Genomic DNA, 23,604 nt, shown 5'->3' with positions numbered 1-23,604 from the left:
TTGTTACAGCTCCATCTGACAAAAAGACAAAATCTCTTGCTTTGGTCCACTTTGTTCTTTTCACAAGTACCATATTATCTTGGTTAGTGCAGCACAGAAAGTCGTGGTCAGGTTGTTTTAGCTCAGTTTGCCTTTAATATTTTAGTGCCCTTTTAATATTGTATTTGCTCTTCTGGATCTTTTGCCTATACATAAACAATTTTGAATCAATTACTCTTGCAAAATAACTTTAAGTGGTTTTGGGAATGCGTTGAGTATAAATTCAGGGTAATTGTGTGTGTGTGTGTGTGTGTGTGTGTGTGTGTGTGTGTGTGTGTGTATGCATGTCTGTTATTACTTATTTATATTTTCAGGGGAAAGGTCTCATTGTGTATCCCAAACTGACCTCTAACTTACAGCCTGTCCTTGAAGGACTGGTATTTTGAATGTGTACCACTGTGCCTCTGACTGTTTTAATGATATAATACTTTAAAAATAAGTATACTTTATTTAAGTTATTTTAGGTTATTGTAGAGTGTGTTTCTCATGGAATTTCACTGCTGACCAACAATTATCCTTTCTTCTCATTTGTTCTCACTATTCCATCCTCTTCCCCTTCCCCACCCCTCCCTGGTTCTATTTTGCCACAGATCTCTGCTTCCATGTCACATGTATCCCTTTACCCTTGCCTTTCTCCCCTTTCCTTAATGTCCCTTTTTCCTGTGTTGTGATCTTTTGTCTAAATTTATGACTTAAACACACAGGAAAATAAAAGAAAATATCCATGTATACATCTACATATAAATATTAAGTCTAAATTGTGCATAAGAGAAAAAATAATTTTCCTGTTATGTCTGGCTTATTTTATGTGGCATAAAGGCTTCTAGTTCCATCCATTATTTTTCAAGTGCCATGACCTGTGACTCTTTTTTAGACATAATATGATAATATGATATGATAATATTTAGACATAAATATGATAATATTTTGTTGAGTAGTTTTTCCTCTGTGGTCATGTGAACAATTGTCTATAATTTTCTTTTGTTATAATATTTTTGTCTGGCTTTGAAATTAGAGTAATGCTGGAAGCCAGTGATGAATCAAGAAATATTTGATCTGTTTCTATCCTCTGAAAAACATTGAACACAACCGTTGTAATTTTCCTTAAACAGTCGGTAGAATTCACACATGAACCTTTTTTTCTTTTAGGGAAAGTTGTCAGTTCTTGACTCAATTTATTCAGCAAATGTGGTGGGCTTATTGAGAATGTTGATGGTTTGTGGGACTTTTGATACATTGTTCAGTGAATCGTTCCATCTTATCTATTTTGTCAATTTTGGATCAGAGAGATATTCATAAATTCTTTTCCTTGTCATTTTATTGTTCATGAAATCATAGTATTTTTGCTTTATTTACTTTTTTTTTTGTTTGAGACAGGGTCTTACTATGTAGCCATAGCTGGCCTGGAACTCACTATATAGATCAGGTTTGCCTTGAACTCATAGAGATCTCCTTGCCTCAGCTCCCCGGTGTTGAGATTAAAGATGTGCAACACCACACCTAGCCTGGTCTTTTCAAGGCATGAAGATTTGGTGTCATTGCTTTCCCTCTATTCATTCTGTGTTTTCAACTTTATTAACTTCTGTTCTAATTTTGCTGTTTTCTGCTTATTTTGTATTTTAAATTGTTCTTTTTTTTGTGTGTGTTTCTTAAGATAACACTTATTCACTTTGGATTTTTCTTTTTTCTTCTAGGCAAAAAATTGGATATAAGTTTCTGTCTAAGCACTATTTTCATTGCACTCTACAAATTTTCCTAAGTTGTATTCTCATTTACCTTTAATTCCAGATATTTGTGATGTTCTCTTATTATTTATTTGACTCAACTATTTGTGCACTTACAAAGCTGTAAAAATGGACATTTCTGCTTGCCAGTTCCCAAATAATCACTCAGGCTTATATTAATAACAAATTCTCAGCCAATATCTCAGGCTTGCTATTAACTAGCTCTTACATTCAAATTGACCTGTTTCTATTAATCTGTGTATTTCCACATGGCTTGTGGATTTACCTGTCTTTTAGCATCTTGCTTCCCTGGTGGCTGGCTGGTGTCTCTCTCAACTCTGCCCTTCTTTATCCAAGTTACCAGTTTGATTGCCCCACCTAACTTTATCCTGCCTTATTATAGGCCAAACAGTTTCCCTCCTTTATTAACCAATGAGAATAATACATATTCTCAGCATACAGAAGGAATATACAAACAGCAAAGTTGATTATCTCTGTGTATTTGGGGGGACTGTACACCTTTGTTTTTATATTTATTTTATTTAATTCAATGTGTTATGAAAACATTGTTTTGTTTCTATATTTTAAATAAGTTAAGGTGTGCTTATTGTTCACAAAATGGTTTATTTTGGTGAATGTGCCATGTGAGGTTGAGAAGAACATGGGTCCTGATTGTTGGTGACATCTTTTGTAGATGCAGTTAATTGACTGAGCTCTGAGGTAATTCTGTGTATACCACCTCTGTGCTTACTGCATCTGCCTCGGACTGGTAAAGGCCTATTTAAAATCTCCAGATGCAATAACAAATATTTCTAATTCTTCTTGCTGTTATATGTTACATTTTGCCTCATGTTATATTATTTGACACATACATATTAAGGATTATTATATCATCTTGAAGAATTTACTTCTCCATCTTAAGTAATACTTTTTATTCCTGATAATTTTTATTTCCTTAATGTTTGATCTATTTGAAATTAATGTAGCAAACCAGTTTTCCTTTGCATAATATCTGCCTGTCATATCTTTCACCATTTCTTTACTTTTATAATGGGCTTACTCAATACAGCTAAAGCCACCTAATTTTAACATACATTAGAGAAATGACAACCATTTTTAACAAATGTTTCTGAGGAAACAATGTCCATATGAGACAAATGAACACTAAATTCATATTTGTCACCCTGCACAAAGAAATAATTAAAAGTGATTAAAGACCCTAATACAAGACCTGGAACTTTAACTTAGTTAACAGTGCTAGCTAAGACACTTCACAATGTCAGCATAAGCAGTGACATTCTCAACAGAACTCCAGTAGCATAAGAAAAATCCTAAGAATTGTCCTAGCACATAAAGTGCTTGCTGTGCAAGCATGCAGGTCTGAGTTTAGATTCCAGAGTTCGTATTAGCTAGGCACCATAGTGGCACACATCTGTAACCCTGGCACGGGGATAGGGAGTAAAAAGGAGTAGTGGAGACTGGTGGATCCTGAGGGGTCATCCTTTCTAGCCAAAATGAATAGTTCCAGGTTCACAGAAACTCTGTCTTAAAAATTAAGATGGGGAGGGGTAGGGAAAAACACCATATACTGGCCTTTTCTTCCACATGTGCAGATCTTGGTAAATGCATGCATGAATTAGTGTGTGTGCACATCCATGCGCATGTGCATACACACACACACACACACACACACACAGAGAGAGAGAGAGAGAGAGAGAGAGAGAGAGAGAGAGAGAAGAAATAGAAATTTTGAATAGATACAGGGAAAATGTGTTCTACATCCTTAGGTATAATGGCAACAATCCTGGCATACATGTGAACATAGAGGAACCCTGATTCACTGCTGGAGGAAATGTAAGCAGGTGTGGTTGATGAGGAAGTTAGTGTAGAGGCTTCTCAGAATATTGAAACTAGCACTACCATATGACCCAGCTCTACCATGCCTGGATATATATTTGAAACTCTCTAGGTTCTTCCTCAGAGATACTCCACATACACATTTATTACTATACTCTTTATAATAGTAGGAAATGAAGACGACCAAGATCTCCATCAACAGATGAATGACTAAATAAAATGTGTTACATACACATAAAAAGTCTTATTTGGGCATAAAAATGCAATAATGACCTTTGCTGGAAAACAGGTGAAACTAAAAATAATTATGTTATATGAAATAACCCAGACTGAGGAATGCAAGTACCACATATCTCTCTCATACCTGAAATTCTGAAATCTATGTTTAGGTGTGTGTGTGTTTGGGTGTTGAAAGTAGAAGGGAAATTATTGGAGGGGATGAAGAACTTATTAGGGAGGTGGAAGGGGGTTGGTAATTGTATGTATGAGACATGAGAACAGACAGGAGGGTGTTGGTACAGAAAAGAAAGGGGTAAGGCTGAGGTTCATGGAGCAGGGGGAGGGCTTTGGGACAGGAGACTATACTAATAGAGTATACTAACATGTGTGTATAAGAATAGCATGATAAAACACATTACTTTGTGGGTTTATTTAAATTAATTAAGTGATTTAATTACTTGCACTATCTAAAATGAGCTGGTGGAGGTGCCCAGGTTTGCACTGCAGGGCCAGGACTCAAGTTCATGATCATCCTGAGACAGCTAGAGACCCATCTGGGCCACATGAGACCCTGTTAATCCATATGAGTCTTTTCTGTTAGTATTTTATGCCTTTGCCTTTTAAAGTACTTCATAGTATTAACATTATTTCAGCTTTGTAAAAATTAGTTTTTAAAAAGGATTTATTTGTTTTATGTGTTCAAGTGACTTGCTTGCATGCATGTATGTGTGCCACATGGATACATGTTGTTCAAAGAGGTGAAGACACCAGACCTCCCCAATCCCCCTACTTGGAGTTATATACAGTTGTAAGCTGCATATGGGTATTAGGAACTGTAACACTCTTGATTTGCCAGGCATCCATCCCTCCAGCCGCCAGCTTCTTTTTAAGCACTAGACCTTTTATCTTGCCAGACAGGTGTATTAACATTAACTGAAGTGGACTTCCATAAGATTGAAACAAGCAAGGGATAAAAAAAAAAAATCTGTGAGCTTTAAATATGTTGCTTTTTTTTTCAGTTGCTCTTAAAAGTGTAAATTCGAACTTCCCTGTTTGTTTTAGTGGGTAAGGTTCTTTGCTATCTGGTTTCCATTTAGGCGAGGTGAGTAATAGCCTGCCTCCCTGTTAATTTTATTATGTCTGTGCAGACTTTCGGGACATTAGAAACATAACTCTGTTGGGCATAGTTTTAAACAAATGCATTTGAGTCAATAGAAGCAGTTCGTATATAAACGGCTTTGGGTCAAAGGCATTTTGACAACTGCCTCAGGAATGTCATGTACAAGACATTCGGTTGATTTTGAGCAGCTACAAGAGGCAAACAAGCCTGAGTGATGTAAGCTTCTTGCTCTGGATACACCTCTGTAAGCCACACTTCCTAGTCAGAGTACAAAGCCCAATTGTGTGTTAGATGCCTGCAGTCCTGATTTACATTTCCCCCACTAAGAAAGATAGTCTCATTCTCACTCTCAAGCTGTAGTGACAGCATACGGCAAGAGCTACACTCCTCAATGAGTCTGTGGTGGGAAAGGAGGGAGTTGAGAGGGGGCCAACTCTAGCAGCACAAGATGTTTCTGGTATGTGTGTATTGAGCATATTTTTAATCTGTCTCAGTGAAACAATGAGATGCCATTGAGAATGCTTATTTTATGTTTCTTATCATTTTATTTCTAGGTGGAACACCAGTATTCCCATAAATTCACGGTAGTGGTTTTAAGTGCCACCAAAGTCACCAAGGGGACGTTTGGTGATATGCGTGAGTACTCAATTTCTTGTGTAGTTGGTGATGGGGATTATGGCTTCCAAGGTGGGGGACTTTCTGTTCAGTTGTTTGATTCTTTGACAAGCCAGGTATTCCCCTCCTTAACTGTGATTTTCTGTGAATGGTAACAGTTTGAACCATTCTGATGCTATTTGTCATCTGTCAGAATAGCCACTGACTTTGGCTTTAGCCGAGAGCAACTGCAGTCAGTCAAGATGACAATCTCATGATATGGCTCTGTGGAATCCAAAGTTCCATTTCATCCTGTTTGGGAAGAGTGCTGAGTCAGGATGTCAAACAGGCTGCCTCTGTGAGGTATTGTGCTTATAGGATTAAAAAGTGCAGTGCGTGGAATTCTTCTGCCTCTGAGTGTGTTTATTATGTGTGGGATAGCTATAGAAACTGGTACAGGACAGCAGCCCGAGGATCATGTTGCATTAACTTGTTGGCTGTCTCCTTCTCTGGTTTCAACAGCACTTTTCCTTATTCTTCTGAGAAGTCCAAAGCTCACAGGTGTGGAGTGCAAAGAAACGTGTTTAAATACGATAGTGGATTTCTAAGTGTTTGAGTATTGCCATAGTCTGGGAACAGGTGATGAAATCCTCAGAAGTGTTGGAGAGAAAACAAAACTCTAATTTAAAACTGCGGGATACACAGGCAGCATCCTGCTGCTTCTTAGAGACGCACATCTCCCAAGTTGTTTTGTCTCTGATCTCACCCCACTCTCTGAAGAAGATTTCTGGCACCAGGTGTGTGGGGATTTTCACCACCAGCAAGTAAGCAATTGATTCTGAAGCAGAAATCAGCAGTGTATTATCCAACTCAATTCAGTAGGGCATGGTCAGCCCAGAGCTAGTTTTAGATTACATAGGTTGAGGACTGAGTTTCCAAGACTTCTCTCCTCTGCCCACTTTAAAGCAAGTTGCAAGTTCCAGCTTTTTAACACTGGCTCTCCCTTAACCCTCTCCCAGCATTCAGTTCATTTGCCCAGATAGTGGCTCATAGAGGTCAAGGAAATACTTAGCTTTATTACTTTGGAGAGATTTGTAAGGCATTTAAGTGAGGGATACAACCAGGCATGATGTTGTATGCCTTTAATCCCAGTGCTTGGGAGGCAGAGGCAGGAGGATCTCTGTCAGTTCAAAGCCAGCCTATACTACATTGTGAGTTCCAGGACAGCCAGGATTATGTAGAGAGACTATCTCAGAGAAAGAGAAAGAGCAAGACAGAGACAGAGAGACAGACACACAAAGAGATAGAGATAGATAGATACAAAGATCCAGGGGAGAGAATACAGAGTTTCTCTGGCTTGTCTAGACCTCATCCTCTGGGAACCTCTCTAATTTAGCAATCTGATGGCATTTCCAGTCCTGTCCTTTGACATTTTGTAGAGACTCCATCATGTATCCTGCTGATAAAACTAGAACCAGAAAGACCTGTCTCCTTATAGTTCTTGACCTACCTGGACATCATTGTTCCTGAAGGGTGTGAGGCAAGTCTCTTCTGAAATCATCTGTGTCTTGTGACCTACTGTTCTACTAGATTGGCTGGCCAAAGAATTTCTTGATGGCCAAAGGGAAGAGTAAAGTTTCTGTCATCTGCCTTGAGCGTAGGAAATTCTAGTTTCTATGGCTCATCTTGGAGAAGGGGTCATGATCCAGGAGCCATGGAGAAGAACCATTTGTGCTTGATCATAGTGCATCTGTAGAGTGACACTGAATGGTGGTGAGAGCTGGGAGGAATCTCCAGCAGAAAGAATATTGTGTGGAGACTGGCTAGACTAGGTCCAACACTGCCAGTGAATAGGAAACAAAGGTATGAACTAAATTGGCAAGCAAAGCTAGGACAGCAAGCTCTAGGAAGACAGGCCTGAGAGGGAGATTATTGTCTGCACAATAGGGAGAACTAGATAGTGTTGAAGTGCCAGTCACAGGACTTAGTTCTCACTCAAAATGTTCCAACAACAATAGATTAGATGTTTAAAAATAATTGAATAGTTTAGAGAAGAATGAGGAAATGGTTTTGTTTTTGTTTTTAAAGAATAGGAAAGACTTGAGCTTGCTTGATGTATTGATGGTAAAGCCAAGGAAGAGGGGAATGTTAAATATTAAGAAAGGAAGCAGGGTCTGAGGCCAAGCCACCAGTGGTTGCAGAAGATCCAGGAGGTTGGTGGATGTTATGATTAAGGAGAATGAGGCTCGAATGGAATGGCATTAGTAGAGCTGAGCATAGCAATGGCAATTTCTTTAAAACTAGTCAGAATCACTGTTTTAGATGACTGAATGTTGTTGTGCTTTTGTCTGCCCTGCCTAATGTTTCTTGTCAGTGTTGTCCTTTTATTCTTATTCTTTATTCTTATTTTGCTGTTTGTTGTTCTTCTAAAACCACAATTTTCATTGAAAAAAATAAAAGAGCATATAGCAGGTTCACTGCATTGCCAACTTACTGTTTCTGATAACAGCAGTCATAATCTGGAGAGACTCTTGGCCGACCCAGAACGCTTAGTCTTTTGACTAAGGCCTGTGAGTGGAACAGGTCAACTATTAGATGAACAGTTCCTTCTTCCTTCTCTTAAACACTGTGCCAATAACTTGCCAGCCATGCAAACAATCGGCCTGATTTGACTGTTACAAACATAGCTATTCTCTCTTAGGCAAAGCAGCAGCAGTCTTCTGTATCAGTGCTGATTCTATTCTGTAGAAAGTGGGTGTGTCTATGCTTAGGCTGCAGCTCAGACTCACTGTGTATTTGTGTATATCAGAGTATAGCTGTGTGGACTCCTCTGATAGTATAGACTCTGTCAGTCTCACCTGGTATGGACTGGATTCCTTTGGAACCTGAGATGACTATCTATTGTGTTTACTCCAGGAACTAGACTATTGAGAATAAAGCTGTGTTGATTTCTGTGCTGACAGTGGATGTGACCCAGATTAGTCCACTGAATTCCAGATGTGCCACTTTTAGATTAAAAGGTCCATGAGAGAAATGGCCACTGGGCATAAGTGAAAGGCCAGAGATAAGGCTCAATGATCAAGTGTTTTCATTCAGTGTTCCCAAGACCTGGAACTCCGAGAGAGCAGAAGTTTCTTTTGTTTTATTTTCTGAATCTGAGTATTTTGCCAAAGAGTATGAAAGTCAGAAGAGGGGTCTGGTCCCCTGGAACTGGAGTCACAGATGGCTGTGAGTCACCATGTGGGTGCTGGGAACCCAACTTGTAAGAGCAGCAAGTGATGCTTTTAATTGCTGAGGCTCTTTCCAGCCCCACTCTATTCCAATTTTCTGCTGCTTGTGTTTATTTAACAAGCAAATTTCCATATAGCTCTGCATGTTTGTGAAGAAGAATGATGGCTAATATTTTTACTATATGATTTTTTTTGGGTGGGGAGTGGGGTGTCGTTGCCAGCTTCTAGCATCAGTTAATGATGCTACAAAAGTAGGAATACACAGGGAGAGGGAACAGAGGGATCTAAAAGCAAGCAAGCAAGCAAGGAAGCAAACAAGCAAGCAAACAAACAAATAAACATCATAGCAAGTTTGCCTAACACGGGAAGGCTATAGACAGGACCAAGACCTTATTTTGAGAAACTATAGGCGTCTACAGTGAGGAAAGGTGTAGGATCCTCATCTCAGGTGATAAAGTTGAGCTTTCTAGATTGCCAAGTAAGCCAAATTTGTCATGTTTGTTTGCAACAACTCCTGGGAGACAGACAAATATGGGAAACTATAAAAGTATTTGAAAACCATAAAACTATTACAAACAACTAAGACCAAAAAGTCAGGACAGCACACCCTGTTCTGTTTTCTAGGGTCTATATTTAAAAATAAATTTCCATTGAATTTTCCATATGGGTGAAGAGGAGGGAGACAATGCTGGTATGCTGTTTTTGTATGGTTATCTTTCTTAAGGTGACAACATGCTAGCTGTTTCCATACCTTAATATACTTTGTTTTAGATAATACTAATTCATACTTACATTTATTTTATGTACCGATGAATTATCCCAATCTTTTCTCTTTTTCATCTTTTGTTCTTTTCAAGATAGGATTTTGCTGTGTAGCATTTGCTGTCCTGAAACTCACTCTGTAGAGCAGGCTGGCCTTGTCGTCAGGGAGATTCACGTGACTCTGCCTCCCTTTGTGCTGGGATTACAGATGTATGTTAGTCCATCCTGCTACATCCCGCTACAAAATGACATTTTCATCATAACCCCTTCTCCTTTATGGGCCTTTGCCTCTGGGTCAGAACAAGACAGTTGTCAGTCTCTTCTGCATGGCTGCTGTAGTTAGAAGAATTAAATGTTGACGCTACTGTGTATTGTCTGTACCTCATGTCCCAGTGCCAACCACATTCTGTCTTATTATGGTCAAGGTCGATAGAAGAGCAGTTTGAAGTTCAAATTTGCACCTGGCTAAAGATCATTGCCACATTCTGATTTCTAAAATGAGCAGTTTTTGCTTTAAATTTATGTACTCTTACTTTTGATGTCACAGTCAGTTATTTTAGATGTGACATGTAGCAGATAGCATTCATGCACAGGTTAGGAGCTAAGTGATGGATGTGATACCCAGTTTGGCTTTGTTCCTTTACTCTGCTAACAGAGGGTGTGCATGTGAGTGATGGCCCCAGTGATGGCCATAATTCAGCCAGCAAGAGTTTTTCCTCTGTCTACTTGACCCTGACAGTGAACTAATTTTGTAACCAAACAACTAGCTAATGGGCAACTGTTGGAGTTGCTGCACTGAGTCTCACTTCTTAGTTTTAAAAAGTGCCAGGGAATATTATTGTAAGCCATGTGACAATGGAGTTTTTGAGTTTAGATCTAGGTAAAGCCACTCTTCATTCTCTGAGAAGTGATCCGACGTTTAGTATATTGGAATTTGTTCAAGGGATGTAGATATTTTCATATGTAAATATTATGGATATTTATGGAGGAGACTTTTTTGTTAGTTTTTGAGGCAGTCTTATATACAGCCCTGGCTGGCCTTGAACTCATCACAGGAATATCCTGCCTCAACCTCTTTAGTTCTGGGATTCCATGTATGTTATACCATGCCCAACTCTGAAGGTTCTTCCTGCCCTCTTAATTAGACACCAAGCACTTTCTGCTACAGATTTCATCCTGAACATATTGGAGCTTCTGAATATACTTACAGGATTGCAAGTAGACTGTTTTCTTCATTATTCATGAGCTGACAGAGCTTTATGAGGACATTTAAAAGAACAAAACACTTGAAGAAAGAGATGAACTCAAAGTTATTAAACCAATTTTATAAGACTATGTTTACCTTAAGGGACTCTTTGATGAGTTTAATAACTTCAAGCTTTTATTTTTTTCAGTGTCTTTACATATGGGAAAACATTATTTTCTTTCCAATGAGGACATAGCAACTTTGAGTTCCTAATTTTTAAGTAGCTATTCTGTTTGCAGGTTTGGGATTGAACCAGTCTCCCTAAAACATGTTCATGGCATCTTACTGTACATGTGATCACCAGAAATCTTATTAAAAATACAGATCCTGGTTCAGCAGTTTCATCAAATAAACAAAGTTTTAGCATCTAAGTGATGTGGGTATTGAGGATCCCTTAAACACTCTCAAGAGGCAGGGTCTGGGGGATGCTTCTGCTTGTCTTCACTCATCCTGAGGCACACAGCTTTCATATTCTAGAGTGGAGCAATGGTTCAAGCGCTTTCAGTTTGTACTGGTTTTCCTTTGTAAAATAAATACCATAAAGACCTTACTACCTTTATGCTATTATCCAGTTTCATCTAGAGAGTGCCTAATTATGTGACTCACAACATTATCACCAAGAAGACGGACAGAAACAAACACAAAGGCATTAATCCCTCATCACAGTTACATTCTTCAATCCTGAAGTTTGTTATACTGGAATCATGATTAAACCACATTACTATCAGTGAAATGAAGTATCTCCTTTTATTTATTGTTACAAAGACCACAATGCTTACTCAGAGTCAGGTGATCACACTTTCGTCAGGTCCTATATACACATGACTATTCACAAAAGCATCCCCGTATTCTAAAGTTTCCTAATGTTGAATGTTCCCTCATCTCAATTTGTGCTCTGGGTTTCTCAGCGCGTGAAAGAGCTGAGCCATCTTTTTTAGTGCTGTGGAAGAGTTTTTAAGTGCTTTAGACAACATGCCTTTACATGGAAATTCATGACATCCTTTATTTGTACTAGCTTATAGCCTTGAGAAAGGAGATACTGCAACTCCACTTCTGTCTTCAAGGGGGATATGCATTTAAAGAGGAATAACCGGCAATTGTGACATGTTAATTAATACAGTGCAAACAACTATGACATTTCAGAAATGACTATCAAAATTCCTCTAAAAATAATTGGTTTTGGCTACATGTCCATGTAGCATAAAATATTTGCAAATACTCAGTTATTTTTGAATCATACCATGTTGTATATTTTACAATCCAATGAACAATCATTCTTAACATGTTTCTGTGTAGTAGTATGGCTATTTATGTTAACACTCAGGGAAAACAAACACTCACTTAACATGTGTCTAAATCACAGTTAAGACTGTGAGCCTGTTCTGTTCAATTTGACACAATCTGGGGTCATCTGGGAACCACTGGACAGATGATTCTGGGTCATATAACAAAGCTGACTGAGCAAAGGCATTGTGATCAAGCCAGTAAGCAGCATTCTGCTACAGCCTCAGCTTCTGTTCCCACCTCTAGATTCCTGCCATGACTTCCCTTTGTGATGGACTGTAGTATAAAATGAAATAAACTCTTTCTTCCTTAGAAATCTTGCAATGACTAGAACACAGTTATTTATTTATTTTTTATTATTTTATTTAATTTTATATAACAAAGTCCAATTAAATGAAAACAAATATTTATACACAATATTTGGGAATTTGGGCATCGTTCTTTCCAAACTACTTCCTGCTGGTAAGGGGCACTGTCATGGGGGATTCGAAGAAGATTCAGATATCCTGGCTGTAGTCTGTAGGGCTATTTTGTCCAGCTGTTTTGAATGTAGGATCACCTTGTACTACGTTTCAGGCAGTCGGGCGTGATCAAACCACATTAGTCTGGAAGGAATCCACATCTTTTCATTTTCTGTGGAAACAAAAGTAGAAATCCTTTTCCCCAGTAACTTGTCCTTCAACTTAAATTTTGGATTCAAAGCATTTTTTTAATTTATTATTTTACATGTAGATCCCAGTTCACTCTCCCTCCCTCCCTCCTTCCCTCCCTTTTACCCTCTCACATGCACTCTAAACACCCTTCCCTCCCATCCCCCCACCCCCATATGTAGGGGAATGCCGTCCAGTTGGGGTCATGTAGATCTGACAGGTCATGTGAAGTAGGGACTAGGGCTTCTCTCCTGTCTCTAGATTAAGGCAGTTATCCCTCCAAGGGGGATATGTTCGCAAAGTCCTTTTGTGCACCAGGGATACATCCTGGCTCCACTGTCTGAGGTCTCTTAGACTGCTCAGTCCTTCTGACTGAGACCCATATTCAGGGGGGCCTGAGTCAGTCCCATGCTGGCTTCCCAGCTATCAGTCTGGGGGCCCGTTAGCTCCTCCTTGTTCAGGTAAGCTGTCTCTATGTGCTTCTGCCGCATGGTCTTGTCCTCTCCATCTGCATCTGGGTTCTAGTTCGACTCAGTGTTTATGTATGGGTGTTTGATCCTGTTTCCAATAGGTACTAGATGAGGGCTCCATGATGGCGGATAAGTTAGTTGTTGATCTCACTATCCGGGAAGGGCATTTATGTAGCCTTTCCATTGTTGTTGAAATTGTTAGTTGGCTGCAGTCTTGTAGGTCTCTAGACCTTTCTTTAGGTTCAGTTTTCTCAAACCAATAATGACTCCCTCTTTTATGTTCTCCCTCTCTCTCGCTATCTCTCTCTCTTTCTCTCTCTCTTTTCTGTCTTCTATTCCTACCCTGACTCAATCTTCCTAGTCACACGTGCTTTCCTCTCCTCCCCTTCTCTTTCTCCTACTTCTCTCTTCATTCACTGCACCCCCCCCCCACTTCCCATGTGCTCTGGGGGACTTGTCCCTTACCAGTTCTGTGAGGGACATTATATGAATCTCTTAGAATACACCTTGTATCCTAGCTCCTCTGGTGGTATGAATTATAGGCTAGTGATCTTTTGCTCTATGTCTAAAATCCAAATATGAGTGAGTACATACCATGCTCCTCTTTTTGTGACTGGGTTACCTCATTCAGGATGGTTTCTTCAAGTGCCATCCACTTGCCTGCGGATTTCAAGATTCCATTATTTTTTCCTGCAGAATAGTATTCCATTGTGTAGATATGCCACATCTTCTTTATCCATTCTTCAGTTGAGGGTCATCTAGGTTGCTTCCAGGTTCTTGCTATTACAAATAATATTGCTGTGAACATAGTTGAGCACATGTCTTTATTGCATGGATGTAGATCATTTGAGTATATGCCTAAGCGGGGGATTGCCGGGTCCTGTAGTAAACTGATTGCCATTTTCCTGAGGAACTGCCATACTGATCTCCAAAATGGATGTATGAGTTTGCACTCCCACCAGCAGTGGAGGAGCATTTTCATTTCTCCACATCCTCTCCAGCATGAATTGTCATTGGTGTTTCTAATTTTAGCTATTCTGGCAGGAGTAAGATGGTATCTCAAAGTTGTTTTGATTAAGTAGATACCAACTGGGCATATTAATTGCTTAAATCTCCATTAACCAATGTCTCTCCCTTTAATATGTTATTCGTATGTGTTACCTACAGGCCTTTTTAAATCAATAAAACATTTTCATGTATTACGTGAAGAGCTAAATGTAAAGTTAGAAGGAGGTATAGGATATACTTAGATTGAGAAGGTTTTTTTTTTCTGAATTCTGAAACAGCTATGGATTTGATAAAAATACCCTGATCATTCTATCAATCTTTGACACTTCCTCACAAATTTTGTTTGCTTTGTAATCATCATCTGAAAATCCTCAACTAAATGACATGTGTTATTTAAATATATCTTATTTTTGTATGAGAACAATTATTTGATTGCTTAAAAGCAAACTATTGCTTCTTGACAATGGGGGACATTTTACACATAAATGTTTCCATATTTACCCTACTTTTTTGTTTGTTTTGTTTTTGTTTGTTTGTTTTGCCAATTATATTAAATAGGTATGTGGCAAAATTTAAAGCATTGAATGAATTGGTCATTTCTTATTAGTATAACTGATTTTTTTTATTAGTATAATAGACAGCACGTTTTCTCGGAAGAGTGTGCAAAGATTGTCAAGAACATTAAAGTACTCAGTTTATCCGGGAATAAGAAAGTAAATTCCAATGACCTTCCAAGATTGCCAGGGGAATTTCTACAAAAACCAATGTTAATATTAAAAGAAAATAGAATGAACCACAAAATGGAAAATAAGCTAAAATGAAAAAGAAAGACCTGTAAAGAGCTGAAAATAAGTATGAGTATCACACACACATATGTATACATACATACATATATATACATACATACATACATGCATATTCTTTGGACTCCGTAAAATAAAATCAGGCTAAAAAAAATCTCTTAAAAAAAAAAAAAAAAACAAACCAAAGAACCCTTTCTTCCTCAAGTTGTTTTTGGTTTTGGCGTTTTATCATAGCGTAAAAAGAAAACTTAAGACCAAGCCCAAGCTCACTAGAGGTGAGAGGACTGTGGTTTATCTGTCTTTTTTCTAAGAAACTGCAAGAATCTTAGGTATTTAGAGTTGCCTGTACCATAAGAGGAAGTTGTGCTATAAGCATTGGTGGTAAGCACCATTGGCTTCCAATGTTCAGTTACATGTATTTATGGATCCTGATCTTCTGCTTTTGACAAGAAATGGAATGTCTCTGGGGGAAGACTTCTCTGAAGTCCACTCAGCAGCAGAGGGAACTTTCCATCATCCAGGCATAAAGGTGCTGAGTCCAGATCCATGGCAATCCAGTATTCATCAGGCCTCACACAGTGTGTAAGAAACATAGGTTTCCAACACTTTAGAATGTAAGGAAATTTAGATTCATGTGCATTTCAGGAAAGAATGCCATCTTTTTACAGAACCCTCCTTTTAAAAGAGAAACCCCCCTCTCTCCCCTCTCCCCCCTCTGTGTGTGTGTGTGTGTGTGCATGTTTATGCTTGTTGATATGTTGTCTATATGCCATAGCACATGTGTGGAGTCATAGGTGAACATACCCACCCCTTGTTTGTTAGTCTCTTGTTCATTGCTTCATACCCAGGCTAATTGACCTTCTCACTCTGGGAACTTGGAGGCACATTTCTGACTTTATGTGTGTTCTGAGAATCCAGACTTATGTCATCTGTACTTCACAAAAAAAAAAAAAAGTTGTTTTACCTACTGAGCCATCTCCTTACCTACCTTTTCCAATCCTTTCTCTAAAGCAACAACCTGAATCCTACCTGTAAAATCTCTTAATGTAAGCCTCTTCAAAAAACCCTTGTTGCTGATAATTCCCTGTGAAAAGGAGACTTCAGTTTTCATATTGGTAAATACTGACATGGGACAAGTATCAGGTCTATGCAGGCAAATGCATTTTCTATTTAGTATTTTGAGCAACCTCAGATAAATTCCCATAAAAATGTGATCCCAAGTCCATTTTGATCTCCACAGAGATCAGCGGTTCTGGATAAAAAGACAGTGATATTGATGAGCAAGCATGGAATTCATAGATGGGCTGTCACTAGCCCCATGTCTCTGGACAACTTATGTGTCCTCTCTATACCTACCTGTAGTTGGACCTTCCTTTGGGGCTCCAGCTTGCAAATAATGTCATGGAGACTTATTAGTAACTATGGGAGCTTGACCTTAGCTTAGACTTCTCCCACACTAGCTCTTATAACTTATGTTAACTTGCTTTTATCCATTTACGTTCTGCCATGTGGCTTTTATCTCTCTCCCATTCTGTATGTCTGACTTGTTCCAAGTATCAATGGTGTCTCTGTATGTCTAATTCCATCTCCTGTTCCTCTTTCTCCCCGAAAATCCAGCCTATTCTCTCCTTCCCAGCTATTGTCTCTTCATCTTTTTATTAAAACAATCAGAAGGTACCTTGACAAAGACACATCATCATAGTGTACAAAAAGATTATCCCACAACACCATGCTCTCTTCATCGTGCAGATGTGAGCATTTGAGTAGTGTGTATATGTTACATACTCATCTGTGTGTTCAATACACTGCTTGTTATTGTAGACCATTTCTTGCATCCACATAAAAAGACAGAAATGTTCTCAAACACTATCACAACAACAACAACAAAAAATTCTGATTTGAGTAGTATGTGGGTTTCTTCACTTTTGTTTTTGGAGATAAATTCCTCTGTTGAGGAATCTTTAGACTCTTCTTCCTCAACTTGAGAGAAAGACTAGAAGGGCATTTCCCTTGATGTGCTTCCCTACAAACACACTGCCTCTGTGACGGGCTTCTTCACACTGTCACCTTCATGCACTTGTTAAGCTGGGCTTCTGGATTGCTTACTGTTTTTTAAAATTAGTGCATAGCCCTGAGTGTGGTCCACAACTAAGATAGTAAGGAATACTGGGAAAATAAATCAAATTGATGAGCTGTTCTTCCTGAATAATGCTCTCTTTACTATCTCAGTGAGGAGAGAATTGGAAAAATAGTTTTATGTCCCCCTACCCCCTTCAGAAAATAAATATCTCTATTATTTCTGTCCACAACTTAATTAGAATTTTTCTGAGGCACATCATAGAGAAATCTTTAGTAACAATTTTATGCATTAATTATGGGGTTTCAAATCTTGTTCTTTGTAACTGTTTTGCTGCTTCCCATTTGTAGCTCTAAAGTGTGTATTTGGTAATTTATTTCTCTAGGGTCAGCCTTTAGGTTATGGCTGAATATGAGTTTTAAGTTTACTAATGGCTTTGGAATGTTTTTGAGTCCACCCAAAAGTTTAAAGGGCTCTAAATCTATTGAAATTATTTCCCAGTGGTCATTTCATAGAAGATAATTTCAAGATGAGTCAAGTGTCCCATAACATGTTTATCTCACATGTCTTCATTCTATGTGACAATGAAGAGAATGTGCTAGAAATGGAGAAGTACCAAGTGCAAAACTGGAATGTTTTCCTCATCCGTTTACAATGTCACATCCTATGTAGATTGTCAAATGACATTATGAGTGTATTTAGATGGTTTCCTCCATTCTTAAATTTTAAGAAGTGTGTGTGTGTGTGTGTGTGTGTGTGTGTGTGTGTGTGTGTAATGTAAGTCTTATAAATTCAGTTAACGATACCATTGTGCATTTTAACAACATTGGCTGGGTGGAATTTCACCCAATTGATGGAATTTCACTTCATTTGTTCAATAGAATGAGTTGGGCTGTATTACAACAGTATAGATGTATATAGGTGTCAGCAAAGAGAAAAGTCTATTAACAGCCCCACTAGGGACACACTGCATATGTGCTGCTTTGCAAATCCCATCTGCCATCTACTTATTTACTTGCTAATCAACCTTGTCACATACATTGTCATCTTTATATTCCTGCTTTTATTTTGATTTATACTTTGAAAAGCTAATGTTCTGTCAAGTGGGGACAAAGCTTATTTCTCAAATCTTTGTAGTTGAGTTATACTCAGGCTTCTTCACATATAATAAGTGCATTCTTTTTGCTGGAGAGAAGCGTACTCGGTCTTTCTATCGGGAAGGCTGTGAGTTTTAAATGTTTCTTAAGTTTCCAAACAAAAATACTTTATCTTTTTGTTTGTTTGTCGTTTTTCAAGACAGGGTTTCTCTGTAACTTTGGAGCCTGTCCTGGAACTAGCTCTGTAGACCAGGCTGGCATCAAACTCACAAATATCCACCTGCCTCTGCCTGCCTCCAGAGTGCTGAGATTAAAGGTGTGTGCCACCGCACCCATCAGAAAGTACTTTTTTAAAGTTTCTGTGTCAAATAAAATGACATTGCTGCTATAAAAATTTTGAACATTTGTAAAATGTCTAGCATATTATTTTGCTAGACTTTAATATTTCAAAGTTTTTCCTCAAAGTAAAAACTGCTATTTTTAATTATGTAGGGACTGAAATGTCTAATTAAATGTAAGTAAGATAGTTGGAATATCACAGAACATTACACCTTTAGCCTTAGAAGTATTTTTTTGTTTCACACTTCCTGTGATATATCAAAACACTTTAAAGGTTTGTTTATTTATTTGTTTTTGGTTTTTGGCCCACCTGGTCTTGAATTCTTTGTGGCTGAGGATGACCTTGAACACTGAACATCTTGTCATTCTGTCTCTACCTCTCAAGTGTTGGGATTATAAGCAGGTATCATCACATCTGGCTTTAGTGAAATAAATTCCAGATAAAATTCAAATGCACTCCCTATAGCCAGTGCTTGCCTGGTACCTTGAAAAAAATAAGAGAAACTCCCCTGTCTGTGGCAGGCAGGTAACTGCACTGAATTAGGTTTTACACTGAGGAGGAAGCTTTGCAGAGAAGCTGGGGCCAGGACTCATGTGTGTTGCTCAGATTCAAGTGTCCCCTCATTGTCATCCACATTAATAAGTGATAGTTACATCTTCATCCCAGGTTCCTTATAAGATTAAATTAAATGATTCCATAATGGGCACAACACAAGTATTCATTCCCAAAGGGGCTGAGGAAAGTTCTCAGGATTTTATAGTTCCTTTCTTCATTTCTGTGGCTCTGTAAAGTGTGGTGGGTTTTGTTGTTGCTGTTTGTTTTGATTTTTTGAGAGGTGATCTCATGTTGCCAAGACTGGACCAATAGAATGGGGAGTATAGGAGTTTAAGTGGGGATTAAACTCAGGCCTTTGGGCATGTCAGGCCAACATTACCAACTGAGCAATACTTCTTGTCTTGTTTTTATTTTAATTTTAGAAATTAATCATTTTGTTAAGGTGTTAAGCTGATAACCCAGAATCTCACAGCTGCTGTAGTTGGGGCTGGAACTCAGGCCTGTGTACAGTGCTCTGGACTCTTTGGGGAGGTTTTCTTTGGAGTGGTTTTTGCTTATCTGGGAACATGGGGTAGGCTTGTGCAGCTTGGGGGAAACTCTTGGGGTAAACTCCAGAAAACACTGGACACCTTGACTGCAGCTTGAGACAGGAGGATAATGTCAGTGGGCACTTGACTGTGGTGTGGCTGTAAAGGCATTGTATTTAGGAAAAGAGGTTCAGGAAAAGTTTTAAAAATGAAATTGACCTAATATGTCTAAATTATTTCATTTAGGGACATTAGCTTATTTTGTGATTCTTTTTTTTTTTTTACTAGTATGTAAATATGAGGTAGAAAGGATTACTTTATTCCAGTGCATTGGTGCTAAATTAATGAGTTTCCCTCTTAAGGCTTATCACTTCATATTTAAAACACTTGTTAAAATTGAGGATTCTATGATTCCCCCTAGCATTCTGAAGGTAGAGGCAAGGACCAGTAATCCAGAACACAGAATTATCCAATTGAGGCATCAGTATGGCAAAGCTGAAAGCTTCTGTTGTAATGAAAAGATATTACTGCCTATAAGAAAGTAGAATTATTAGATGTCTGAGTCTGCATATTTAGAACAAACTATATAAATAAATTGATATGTTCTTAGCATTCTGTAAAGACTTTAGAAGCATTATTCTGTATATGTGTGCATATATGAGTGCATGTATATGGAGAGTCTACCGTACTTTTGATATGAAACTTGGTTGAGGACTTGAGACTTTCTGATTAGGCTAGGCTGGCTGGCCAGTGAGCACCAGCATTCCACCCGTCTCTACCTCCCCAGCGCTAGCATTACAAGCCCGTGCCACGTTGTCCAGCATTTTACATGGGTGCTAGTCATCTAACTTGTCCTCAAGCTTGTATTGGAAGCACTTTGAGCTGTCTCAGCAGACCCAAGAGTTACTGCAAAGATATTTTCGTTTTCTTACAAAATTGTATCACAGAGACTTAAGTAAAATGGCCATATAGAAACAACAAAAATTTAGTTTTGTTTGAGAACTACAGTTGACTTTCTTTTCTGGCTCCTGCAATTTCCCCAGTTCCTTGGTGTCTCCTTTCAGTATTTCTAGCCCCCATAAGGATTCTAGTTCTGAGCCCTTCCTGGAGTGGGCGTGAGTTGCTACCTAGGAACACATACCCTGATGGGTTCCTGTTCTGTAAGGGATTCTTCAATGAGACGTGGGATTTGTTTTTCAGTCTGCCCTTGGAAATACAGATTAAAAACAAATACACTTGGAAGAAGTGGTTGGCACTAATTTATTCTGAAATACAAATAAAAACAGGTGGTGGTTACATTAAGAGAGTTGAGGTGTATTAGTGATAGGTAAAAAGAGAAGGGAGAACTTTAAGGGAGAACTTCCCTCTTTCACAGTGTCTTTCATTGTTAGATAGCCATTATATTCTTCTGATGTTTTGAATGTCATACTTTATTGTTGGACTCACCACTACACAATTCAGTAGAGGGTAAGAATTAAATGATCTCTGTCATGATGAAGTTTACAGTGTAGTATGGGCAGAAATTGCTTAAGATTGGTTTATTTGATATCAAGAGATACTGAGTTAGAGTCTATTGTTTTCTGTGCATGTATATTTGTGTGCATGTGTGTGGCATTAAGTGTGTATCATATAATGTCTACACACTTGTGCACACACACACACACACACACTCACACACACACACACACACACACACACACACACACACACACACACACTTGGACAATCCAGAGGAAGTTGCAGGGCATTCTTTGCCAGTGTGGCTTGTTTCTTTGAGGCAATATCTCTCACTGAACTTGCAGCTTGTGATTTTAGGTCAGGCTGGCATCCTGAAATCTCTGGGGACCCCATTCCCTCATCCACACTCTGTCTCTGTCCTGCTTAGTATTAGGATACAGGAATGAAAGGGAACACACCAGACTTTGATGTCAATCCTGGGATTCAGAGTCCATTCTCATGTCTGGGCAGCAAGTATTGTTAACTGTTAACCACTGAGATATCTCTCCAGCCAAGTTAAAGCCTGTTTCTGAATGATCTTGTGTAAAGAGATATTCACCTTGTCCGCACCTGTGGAATAGACCACGCCAATGGGGGGTGGAGACAGGGCCGGATGTGACCTGGGAGGGGAACTAGCTGCAAGGAAGGACCTGGAGAGATGGCTCAGAGGTTAAGAGTATTGACTGCTCTTCCAGAGGTTCTGAGTTCAGTTCCCAGCAACTACATGGTAGCTTACAACCAACTGTAATGAGATCTGGTACCTCCTCTGATGTTAAGTAAATGTCTGTGAGTCTAACTACTTTTTTCTTTGCAATGGGAATAGTTATGTCCAATTAGCAACTCAAAATGTTACTTTTTTCTTGTATGCAGAGTGTCTTAGTTAGGGTTTCTACTGTTTTGAAGAGACAGCATGACCATAGCAACTCTTATAAAGCAAAATATTTAACTGGTGCTTGCTTAAAGTTTAGAGGTTTAGTACATTGTCTTCATGGCAGGAAACATGTCAGCATGCAGGCAGGACATGCACCATGTCCACATGGTGCTGGAGAAAGAGCTGAGAATTCTGTATCTTTATCTTCAGGCCACACAAAGCGGCTATGTGCTACACTGGTGTATAGCTTGTGCATAGAAGACCCCAAAGCCCATGTTCACAGTGACATACTTCTTCCAGCAAGGCCACACCTACTCCAATAAGACCATACCTCCTAATAGTACTCCCTATGAGCCAAGCATTCAAACACATGAGTCTATGTGAGCCATTCCTATCAGCTCACCATACAGACATATGTATACTAAGCCTGTTGGGAACATGGCTTTTAGTTGCTGATTTCTTCTAATAGGAAAGCAGTCAATTCCTTGTTCAGAAAAAATCCGCTAAATAAGGGACTGTGTGAAGAAATCATCCCATTCCCAATAGTCCCAACTGAACCATGTTTGGACTCTTGAACATTTTTAGAACAACAGCAGTGGCTCCGGTAACTTTTAACTTTCAGCATGGAAACAATGATGTTCACAAGTTGAGATACAGTCCTGCTGTGGTAGAACAAAGATTTCTGCTCTCAATATGCATGGGTAGATTGTTTGAAATGTGGGCATTCTCAGAGTGTGCTTTGGTTCTACCATTAACTTGCAAAAATAGTGTTGCAGTGTGTGGTACAGGAGTTGCTGACTCTGAGAGAACCTGGGATGGTTGAGGGACCTTTCTGGTTTGTTCTTTTTTCCCACCATGTTGAGGCCTGGCTTTGCAAGAACCCAAGGTTAAAAATCATGCTTCAGAAATACAAATATGCTGGTGTTATAGAGAGTGCCTTCTACATTAGCCACTGCAGGATTATATGGTGCTTGGTTAACTGGGGTAGTGGAGTGAGTAGAATTATTACTAAAAAGCTAGATGGAAGGGTCATTTTAAGGTGTGAGAACTTAAACTTGGGAGATAGATTGGATATAAAAACCCCGAGGAAAAGAAAAAGATTCTTCTTTCTAACTCCAACAGCTATAAATGATGGTGGTATAAATAATGGCGCTACAAAGTCAAATAGTGAAGTCAGGAACAGTGACAAGTTACACATCCACTTTTTGTTTTGTGTGGTGTTTAGAGAAAGAAGGATGGGCAGGATGTGGGTTTTGTTTGTGTAAACAAAGTAAAGGATTTCCAAGGTAGTAAGAACAGATTTAAGACCTTATAATGGAGATAGACCGAAGATGTGGCTGAGACAGACAATGTTTTATACAAGCCAGAACTGTAAATAACAGTTCAATGAAACCTAGAGCTGACTTAGCATGATTGAAAAGGAAAGAATCCTTTCAAAATATCTTACTCAGCAGTGAGGTATATGTGAACCTGTAATAAAAAACTTCACATCTCTCATGTCTATTCCACCCTTCTTTGCAGCATTGGGGAAAGAAGAAATGAACTCTTTATGCCACTTAAGCCCCAATCATTAAGTTTATGGCCCAAGATGAATTATACTATAGAATTCTATAGAGAATGAGGAGGATATATTA

At 38.8% G+C, this 23,604-nt stretch overlaps 1 protein-coding gene across 2 annotated transcripts in view; it reads left to right on the top strand.

Moving 5' to 3' along the window:
- Pla2g4a (phospholipase A2 group IVA) overlaps positions 1-23,604 on the top strand; it is a 141,787-nt gene that overhangs the window by 36,138 nt on the left and 82,045 nt on the right. Inside the window, exons 1-2 of one of the 2 annotated variants that reach the window (XM_051185941.1) lie at positions 5,274-5,416; positions 5,514-5,595. In XM_051185941.1, coding sequence (XP_051041898.1) covers positions 5,408-5,416; positions 5,514-5,595 — 91 coding nt within the window. In that variant the 5' untranslated portion in view covers positions 5,274-5,407. Of the gene's footprint in view, positions 1-5,273; positions 5,417-5,513; positions 5,596-23,604 lie in introns of those variants that run through there. The other variant, XM_051185940.1, reaches the window with a different exon arrangement.

The sequence above is a fragment of the Phodopus roborovskii genome, unplaced genomic scaffold (assembly GCF_943737965.1).
Source record: "Phodopus roborovskii unplaced genomic scaffold, PHOROB, whole genome shotgun sequence".
NCBI classification, from domain to species: Eukaryota; Metazoa; Chordata; class Mammalia; order Rodentia; family Cricetidae; genus Phodopus; species Phodopus roborovskii.
Note: the sequence above shows the minus strand (reverse complement) of the source record. Positions and strands in the feature narration are given on the sequence as shown.